At 53.6% G+C, this 10,126-nt stretch overlaps 1 protein-coding gene across 1 annotated transcript in view; it reads left to right on the top strand.

Annotated features, from left to right (window-relative positions):
- Positions 1 to 2,490: 2,490 nt before the first annotated feature.
- ZMIZ1 (zinc finger MIZ-type containing 1) overlaps positions 2,491 to 10,126 on the top strand; it is a 36,351-nt gene continuing 28,715 nt past the window's right edge. The window contains exon 1 of the mRNA XM_021709664.1: positions 2,491 to 2,631. Within this exon, the coding sequence (XP_021565339.1) occupies positions 2,579 to 2,631 (53 nt within the window). The 5' untranslated portion in view covers positions 2,491 to 2,578. The remainder of the gene's footprint in view (positions 2,632 to 10,126) is intronic.

A 10,126-nucleotide genomic window follows, 5' to 3' on the forward strand; every position in this document is an offset into this window, starting at 1 on the left:
CATTCACCCACCAGTGCCTCGGAACAACTTGTTTGCACCATAAGGGGGGACATGCGCTGTGTCTCCTGTAGGACTGAGCTAAGGGGCTGCCAGCGTGAGCTCCGGGTTGAAGGCTGGTGCCTCCCGCCCCCTCCCTTCCCTCACGGTTGAAGGAAGCACCTCTGTGGCTGCCTGCTTGCGGTGTGCCAGACGGCACAGCTAGGCCCCGCTACACCGCCAACCTGCCTTTATTCCCTTTACGGAAACCCCTCCATAAGGGGTAGGAGGATGAGGGCTGTCCTTGGCCAAGCAAGGGGTGGCCCGTGACACTGGAGGGAAGCCCTGAATTCCCCATGGCACCCCGTCCCCCCATCATGGCATGGCCAGCCCCCAGGAGGAGCAAGGGGCTGGGCGGGGCAGGGCAGGCAGCAGGCAGCACCATCTGCAGCCGTTCTTTGTGCTGGCAGCCGAGCCATCCCTCCGTCGCCGCGATCCGGCAGGCCTCGTGCTTAGTGTGCAAATGAGTTTCCAGATGCCCAGTGCCCCCGCACAAGGAGAGGTAACTAGGGGCCTAGGAGAAGAATGGAGTGCTCTGGAAGCTGTTTCTGTTTGTTCCAGCCTCCCTGAATAGGCTGTCTCCCTCCAGCCACAGCAGATGTGTGCTGGACGCCCACTGCCGGGTGTTCGCCAGCTTCTGTGCAGACACATGCCAGGGAGGGCCCCTCCTCTCCGCACCCTCCTCCCTTTGAGGGTGGTGGCAAGGTGACCCCACAGAGAGGGGCAGGATGTATCCTGGAAAACTCAGCCCATCTACCCGCCCCTCCTCCTGGAGAGAGAAGCAGGTGCCCCCTTTTGAAAAGGCAGCCACCCTTGCCCCCTTGGTTGGACATCTCTGTGCTCCACACAAGCCAAGCAAGTGTAGCCAGAAGCCCTGGTGCAACCTCTCAGGGCTTTGGGCTGGCAGGGAACCCCGTCCAGGATCAGGGCAGTTTAAAGTGGCTCTCCTGGTCGTTGTGCACATGCATTTCTCTCCCCGGTGCTGGCTGAACGTGGTGATGGGTGACTCCAAAGAGGCCTGAGGGGTTCCTTATTGAGTCAGAGGGACTGGGAGGCCTTCCGAAGGGTTCTGTCTCCTCCCAAACCTTCTGTCCAGCCTCAGACTCCACCACGGGGACACGAGGCTGGGCCAGGAGCCCTGTCTCTGTGTCTGCCAACTCTGCCTGTGGCCACAGTGAACGAATGGCTTTGCCTGCCTGAATAGGGATAACAGCAGTGAGTGTCCTGGCTTGTGCAGGGCAGATGGGAAACCCTTGAATGAAGGAGTGGGCTTCGCATCCAGCCGAGTAGCTGAACAGCTGTGGTTCACTCTGACCAGGTGACTATTCTCAGGGCAGGCTGAGGTGCTCACAGCAGGAGTGGGGCATCAGCTGAAGGGTGGCCACTCTTTGTGTTTCTGCACAGACCCAGAAGTTCCCCACTGGCTACTCCCCACAGCCTGAAAGGAAGGCAGAGCAAGTCACCACCCCTTTCTACCTGAGACCCAGAGAGGGTCTGTGAGCTGCTAATCATACACCAAGATGGTGACTGAGCTCAGCCTTCCTGACTCCCCTTACCCACTGCCTGACCTTGGCTCTGCCCATGCACTTTGGAAGGACTGGCCAGGCAAGACACTGACCTTGAAGGTGCTGTTGGCCACCTGGGGACAGTGGCCAGTGAAAGAAAATGGCACTTTTCCCCAGCACGTGGTTTACTGGGCTCTCTAAGCCGGGACATGGACAACTCCTCCATGCTCCTGCATTGGATACCCTTGTGGTCTCCCACTTGGCCCCACCACCTTGGGCCACCTCTGCCTGGACATCCTTTGTCCCTCCAAGCATTATGCCCAGAGTGCAGTGACCAGCCATGGGTGTGATGGAAGGCATGTGCTATACATGTGTGCTCAGCGGGGTGGCTTCTGGGTGGGAGTTTCAGGGAGAGCCCTGGGGACATTCCGGGCTTGTCAGCAGGCTGTGGATTTTGTATAACCCCCGAATTTTGAGCCCACCTGTGGGGAGAAGCTGTGCTGGGCTTCTGTTCAAAGCACAAAGGGGTAGGCTTCCCTGAGTGACCTGAGGTAGTTGGCAGCTCCTAACCTTGCCCTGACCCATACCAGCCCCCTGCCCCTCCAGTTTCCCCTTGGACACCGTCTTTGCCTCCCTTCTGCCATCTTGACTCTCTCCTCTCTGTCTCCAGCTGGTACTTCTCAGCGTGATGGCTGTTAAAACCATCCCTCTTCTGTTCTACTCTTAGCGACAGAAGCTTTTGACTCCTCCTTTGGAGGTGCTGTCCCATTTGATAGCTGAGAACACCAAGGCCTCCTGAGAGGTCTTTGTGAGTCTCCTGGTGGCACACGGATCTGGGTGCAAAGCCAGCATCAGTAGCACCCAGCCCAGGGAGGGTGAGGTGGGGGCCCAGTGGCAGGGCATGGTGGCCACGGTGCCCACTGACTGTCCGGTCCTTCCTTGCAGCCCTGCTGTCCTCCTGGTGCGAAGAGCTCGGCCGCCTGCTGCTGCTCCGACATCAGAAGAGCCGCCAGAGCGACCCCCCCGGGAAACTCCCCATGCAGCCCCCCCTCAGCTCCATGAGCTCCATGAAACCCACTCTGTCGCACAGGTGAGTGGGTGTGTGCCACTGGGGTGGGCAGCAGCTGATCGGTGGTCACTGAGCAGCCATCCCTCGGATCCCAGGTCTCCTTGGACAGGCCCCCAAGGTGGGGGCCTCTGCACAGCTGTGAGGATATTGCATTTTCTAAGATGCAGTTGTTTTTAAAATCCTTGTGGGTGAGTGCAGGGTTTACCCAGCCTGACTGCTTTGTCACTTGGGTGGGGGCTGGGTTTTTTTTTTTTTTTAGGTTTTAGGCTTCTGGTGGAAAGTTAGAGATTCTGAACTCATGGCCTTCCCTATTTCCCAAGCAGAGTCTTAGGCAAACTCAGAGAAGCCAGGGGCTGACAGGGTTCAGGAAGGCCATGGGGCTGGTGGTCCCAACCTGAGATGGGGACAAAGCTAACCCAGGCTGTCCACACTGGAACCACACGAGGTCCACCAGAAGTCCAGGGTCACGGGCGGAAATGAGCCTACTGGAGGCCATGAGCCACCAAGGAATTATCCAGTCCACCCTGCATCAGCCTCAGGAGGAGCACGTGGCCAAGACTGGCAATTCCCCCAGTTAATTATCTTGCAAGTCTCTTGCTGCACCGGGGATGCTCTCTCCGAGTGCTCTGCGGCTGACCCTGCAACAACAGGGTCTGTCATGCTGTCTCCCCTCCTTGCGCATGTTCCCGCTAATGACCAGGAGAGGCATTTGCAGTCAGAGCTCGGCTCTCATTATCCAGCCTGACCCAGGGACCCGCGGCCCAGAGCACGCTGCAGGCAGACCTGTGTCGCACCATCGAGGCGCTGCTGGGAACTCGGATGTCAGCCACGCTTTATAAATTGAATTAGAGGCTTGTTGACTCTTGGAGCCAGGAAGGGCCTTAGTGCTCATCGTGTCTAGTGCCCTGCCTGGGCAGGATTGCCCTGACATGTGGTTGCCTGCCTTGGTCAGAAGCACTTTGTACTGTAGCAAGTCCGCCACCACCCAGAGCACTGCCTCACCAGACTCTCAGTCTGGCTGTGACAGCACCAAGCCTCCCTTCTGTAGCAGTGTTTCTCAATGGGGCTGTCATAGGATAAATTTTCAGGGGGCAGGGCTTTGTGGGGCTTTGTGGGGCTTTGTGATGGCTCGAGTCTTCTGATGACCACCTCCTTCCCCTCAAGCACTGCAATGGCAAAAGCCTCACACATTTGACAGGGATCATCTGGGCTAGGAACCACTGGCTCTTGAAAGAAAAAACCTGCCTGCTCCTTCCTTCCAGTCTTTGCTCCTGGTTTGGCTAGAAGCTGCAGGTGGTCTTGGTCTGAACCCCACCACTGAGCATGGGCTACAGCTGCACTGACCTTTGTGGCAGACTATGCAGGTGCCCTCAGGAAGCTGTGGCTCGCCAGTTCTGGCCTAACCATCCATCCCTCCAGAATCATCCTGCCTGTCACCTTCTCACGTATCACGAACTTCCCAGCCTTCTCGCCTTCAAGTTATTTCAGTAAAGTGGTTGGTGATGGCGGGCCAGAGCCTGCGACTCCCCCTGGAGTCCCGCCTCAGACCTATCGACTGTGGTCATTCAGGCCCCAGATCTGGACTATGGCCAGGCCTTTGGCAGGTCTCCGCTGAGTCGAGCTAAGGCACAGGATTGTTCAGTCCTGGGTTTGGGCAGAGATGAAGAGCGTCTGCTTGAAGAGCTCACTTGAGCTAGTTAGGGAAGTAAGGCTCAGTTGGGGCAGAAATTGGAATGTGGACAAGCACAGTCTATGAATTCAAACCAGCTTTCCCAAGGAATGCTGTGGACCAAAGAGCCATGGCCAGCACCCAGTGCCCTGCTCCCTCTGCTGCCACCACCATGGCTTCCACTTCTCGTAAGGTCCAGCAGGATGACAAGAGGATATAGAACAGATCGTCTGAGGGTGTGGAGACCAGGCTCTCATGGACCCAGGCTTGCATGGACCCTTCGGGCCTTGGGTATGTCAGAAAGGAGAGCCGTGTACACTGGAAGGTGTGCTGAGTACTGACCGCTCTCCAGTCGGTTCCATGCCCACTGCCCCCTTCTGGAGCACAGGGAGATGGCAGGCTTTCTGGGCAGTTCCCCACACTTCCAACGGCAGAACTGAAAGGAAAACTGGCCCAGAGTGGGAAAGTGACCTGCCCAAGAACACACAACCAGTCAGGGCAGAGGGGGGGCATAATAGTCTGCTGTTCAGCTGGTCATTCAAGGTCAGTGAGGTGAGGTGGCATCTGGTTGTTAATCGCACTTGGAGGCTCTTTGGAAGAGGGTCATCTATTGTCCTGACTCACAGCTCACTCTATTTCCCATTTTATAGTGGGCAGTTGGGAGCAAAAATAGTAGTGTCATCAGTTGATCAAGGGCCAAAGCATGTCCCTCTCCAAGCCTAGGGCTGATCCGAGGACACGTTGTGATTGGCTGGTCTCTCCTTGTAACCTCTGTGAATTTATTTCCCAAGTGAGAAATCCTCATTTCCAGGGAAACTCCCACGGGGTCTGTTACTTTGTAAGTCCCTAATGTAATTTCCCAAACAAGGAGGAAGAAAACAAAAAAGGAAGTCGAGAACATTCACAATTAGCCAATTGCTTCAGTCCATCATCCTCAACGATGTTATTAAATGACTTGGAGAAAAGAAACTCCTTTTGTCTTTTTGTGACGGAAACGTCTGGTGGGCTTAGGTACGCTGGGATACTTGAAATTCAGTGCTCAGACATGTCTGACTGTTTGAAAGCTCCGGGTCCTTGTCTGAAGGCTCTGAGGACATGCAGACGGGAGAGGATGAGGGAATAGGGAACCCAGAAGCCCTGCCATGCCCTCCCACCCCAGAGACAGCGGACGCTTAGAGGGTCCCTGGTGACCATAGTAGTTCTACAGCTCAGCCATCACAGTCACAGGAGGTTGGAGCCACAGAACAAGTTTGCGAGCCGGGGCCTGAATTATTCTGCCCAAAGGCTGTGCCTCCAAACAGGACTCTTGACCTCTCAAAGCTTCGTGGTTCCCTGCCAATGACATCCATGCCGTGAGCAGGATGTCAGCAAAGGGTTAGGCTGCCGTGGTCCTCACAGATGCCTCTGAGGGTAACAGTGGCGATGAAGTATGTTGATCATCCACACTTGGTGGAAGTCTGGTGTCGTACCTTGTTGGCCCTCCCCACAGGCTGTGGTGGTGCTGTCCCTGACTCACAGGCGCGCAGATGCTACCCCAAGAGAGGCCATAGAGGCCTTGTGATGCCCCGGGGCTTGGCTGGGCAGCAGGATACCTTCCAAGTCCCTGTGGTGACCTAGACTTAATGCCAGTGAAGTATTTCTGCTAACCTCTCCCAGATTTTTAGTAATTGGTTTAAAAAGCCGTTTGTGATTAGCACATTGTCTGAATGCAAATCAGTGTTGCAAAGGTAATTAAGGGCCTAATAAATCTTGTTTATGCTGTTAATTTGATTACAGCCAAAGCCAGCTAGGACCGAGGAAGTCTCCAAGATTGAGAGGTGCCATCCTTCCTCTTCCAGGTGCAGGGTCAGCAGCCTCCGAGGAGAGGCTCCTGGGCAGGAGGGACCCCTGGCATCCCCTGGGTGGCATAGGCCCTGGGGCCAGGCTGCTGAGCCTTGAGTTTCAGCTTGGCCGCCTCTAGCTGAGTATCTTTGGGCAGTTACTTACCCTCTCTGTGCCTCAGATTCCTCATCTGTAGAAGGAGAATAGCCCCAGTGGCAGGCTTGCATGCTTGTCACCGAGCCCGGCATACTGGGAGCTCCACAGACCAGCTGTTAGTCCCCCAACCCTCAGCCAGGGGCCAGCAGACTCTCATGTACTCATTTGTGGTCACCTGACAAAGAGGGGTCAGCCAAAACCAACCCCCAAATCAGGGCAACATAGCAAGGCCCTGTCTCTACCAAAAATTAAAAAATTAGCCAGGCTTGGTAGCATATACCTATAACCCCGGCTACTCAGGAGACTGAGGTGGGAGGATCACTTGAGCCCAGGAGTTCGAGGCTGCGGTGAGCTGTGATCATGCCACTGCCCTCCAGCCTGGGCGAGAGTGAGACTCTGACGCAAAAAAAAAAAAATTTTTTAAAAGACCCCCAGTTGTCTCCTTTCCTCAGCCACATCACAACCTTTGACAGCTTTCTAGCTCTGTTTTGCATAACTCTGCCAAAGCTCAGCTTATAAGAAGTCCTTCTTGACCCCAGAAAAAAAAATTTTTTTTAAGCAATGAAAGGGGAGAATGGAAAGACCCATAAATCTCTGCTCCATCAGTTCCAGATGACCAAGATGCAAGGATCTTTTCCTTTCCTCCTTCCTATTGAAAAATGTTCGCAGTCTCTAATCTGCAGTTAGCTACACAAGTTCTTCTCTAAGTTTCACCCCAGGGAGGGAAGTTGGCCCCAGTAATTGTGGTGATGGAGAATGTTGTTAATGGTTCCTCTAAATTAAGAGCGGAGAGCTTCAGCGCCTCACTGGCTTGGCATTTCATGAGCAGCAACACTATAGCCTTGTGCAGAGACAGGACCAATATCGCTAGATCAGGGAAATTAATTAGGGTCTGACAATACCCTTAATGAGAATTGGTTATTTCTCCCAAATACGGCGGCTGTTACAAGTGCTAGGGAAGAAATAACCCAGTCCTCCTCCCCCTTCCTTCCATGAATGTGTGTGTAGCCACAGCTGCAGGGGGCCCGGGAGCCGGGGATCAGCACTCCTTCATCCCAGGCCTTGCTCATTTTCTCAAATTCAGCAAAGCCTCGGTCACTACCCATGGAACTGGCCCACAGATGTGTAAACTATAAATGCGGTGTGAGGGGCTGTCTGTGAAAGAGATGAAGAAAGTGCCAAGGGAATAGCGGAGAATGCCCTTGGTTCTGTTTATAAGGGTCGTAAGAGGGAGTATGAAGGCTAGGCTTTTGAAGTATAGATACGAGTTCACTCACTGGAGAGGGCAAGGCAGAAGAAAACTAAGGAAAGTCACAGAGGCTTAGAAAACACGTTCTTTCTAATTTGACAGGCGGGAATGAAAACAGCTCTTCCCAGTGGTAGCATATTTGCAAAACTCCTTAGCACCTTCATTCTGCCATCAAGTAAACACGGGTACCTGTACCACAGCTGGACTGGAGAACTAGAAAGAAAAGATATAAGTACAGTTGTGCAGGGTCTCTCTACTGGGCACTGGGCTAAATTTAACTTGCATTCTCACGTTTCTTCCTAAGAGTTTGTCTTGATTTGCAGTTGAGGAAGTTGTGGCTGACTTAACGTAACATGTCCAAGGTCACAGAAATCAATGGTAGGCCGGGTGTGATAGCTAACGCCTATAATCCCAGGACTTTGGGAGGCCAAGGCAGGAGGATCGCCTGAGGCTAGGAATTCCAGACCAGCCTGGGCAGCATAGTGAGACCCCATCTCTACCAAAAGAAATGTCTAATGAAAAAAATATTTTTTTAAATCGTCAGTGGCAGAGCCAAAGTTTGACCCCATAGAGTCTAGCTTAGGAACCCACATAAGTAACCTCCCTCCTGCCTTTGATTTTGAATATTAGCCTAGAAAGGCTTCCCTGAATCTTCACCAGCTTACCCAGTCCAGGCTAAAGCAGATGATTCATTATATAAAGAAGTGGTTTTTTCCTGGACGCTATTTGGATTTTCTCTGTAGCTAGCCTTTAAGGGCTAACTTTACATCTCTTCTGTCCCTTGGTGAATCTCCAGGAAGATTCACCCCTTCTTGGAGCTCTTGAGGATTCTAGACTACCCTTGGAGCATGTGTCCCCCACCACCTTGTTGCCATGTTTGTACAGGGAGCACTGCCCTGCTAGATCCTAGGTTCCTGTGACAGTATACCTGAGGTGACCAGGTGGCCTCGCCCTGGACTGGTTCTGTGACCCCTGTAAGCCCAGTTCCCAAGAGAGGCATCTGTTCAGCACACTTGGCAGGGCAATGAAGGAGTTCCTAGGTGAAAATCATTTCCCATAATTCCTTGCACCCAGAAGCTACTCAGTCAGTTATCACAATGGGAATAGCGACTGCCAGCAGTTTTTAGGTGTCCCAGGGTACTGGACCTTGTGGTTTGGACCTCACACGTATTAGCACATATGCATAATTCTCACCACAGCCTTCTGAGGGAGGGACTGAAGTCATCCTCATTTCACAGATAAGGACACTGAGGCATAGAGAGGTGAGCAGTGGTTGTGTCACTTCCCTCCTTGTCCCTCTGTCTCTTCCCAAGCCCCAGTGCCCATGTGGTCACAGGCATACTGTGGCCATCAGGCTTAAGAATGGACATATTCAGCCAGGCTTGGTGGCTCAGCCTGTAATCCCGCGCCTTTGAGAGGCTGAGGTGAGTGGATTGCCTGAGCCTACGGGTTCAAGACCCGCCTAGACAGCGAGACCTCATCTCTACAATAAATCAAAAAATCAGCCGGGCGTGGCTGTGTATGCCTGTAATTCCAGCTACTCAGAAGGCTGAGGCGGAAGGATCGCCGGAGCCCAGCAGGTTGAGGCTGTGGTGGCTGGGAGCGGCCACTGCACTCCAGTCTGGGCGACAGAGTGAGACTCCAACTCAAAAAAAAGAATGGATATATTCAGCCAGCCATGGTAGCTCACGCCTGTAATCCCAGCACTTTGGGAGACTGAGACAGGAGAATTGCTTGAACCCAGGAGTTTGAGACCAGCCTGGGCAACATAGTAAGACCTCATCTCTACAAAAAATCAAAAAATTAGCCAGCATGATGGCACATGCCTGTAGTCCCAGGTACTCAGGAGGCTGAGGCGAAAGGATCATCCGAGTCCAACCAAGAAGTTGAGGCTGAAGAGTGGACATTCATTCAGAATCCCTCCAAGGTTGGGCAGAGAGGTGGTTTCTCGATGATACTTGTTTTTATTTCTCAAAGGCTTCCTGAGCCCTTTTGGTGTCTGAAGACATCGTGCCAGTCATGGGAGGAGCCCAAGAACTTGAGGCGATGACTAAAAGCAGAGAACTCTCTCTCGTGCCCCAGGAACATGGGGAGCCAGTGAAGCTTGCTCCCATGTGCAAGGGCCTTCTGGAGGAGGTGGCCTGTGGAGGAGCCTGAAAAGGATGAGTGGCATTTTCACAGTGGGACACAACTTTCCAAACTGAGAAGAGACGCAGAGATGGGAGCATAGAGGCCCCCGTGTTAGGAAACATGTGGCAGGCTGCCACTTCTGCTGAGACGCCAAGTGACTTCTGGCCTTGATGCCTCTGCAATTGAACCAGGATAATGTGGTTCAATTTTGGAGGGACAGGACTATGGCTGGGGGCGGCTTGTGGCATGAGACCAGGCTGTGCTATATTAGTGGTTTACAGAGCGGTGCAGAATGACTAAGCAGCGCTAAGCACCTCTGGGCTGAGCACGTCTGCAGGTTAAACCGAGCTTGTCAGGGGAAGAGAAGGCATCCCAGGGCACTCCCCAGATCCCCTCCCGCCCCAACCAGGCCCTGTCTGCCAGGAGCCTGGCTTGTCCTCGATCCCCAGTGGTGGCATCTGAGTCCAGGCAGAGGCGTTGCGTCGGGAGGG

Source organism: Carlito syrichta, unplaced genomic scaffold, assembly GCF_000164805.1.
Source record: "Carlito syrichta isolate Samal-C Ts95f unplaced genomic scaffold, Tarsius_syrichta-2.0.1 Scaffold71970, whole genome shotgun sequence".
Lineage (NCBI taxonomy): Eukaryota > Metazoa > Chordata > Mammalia > Primates > Tarsiidae > Carlito > Carlito syrichta.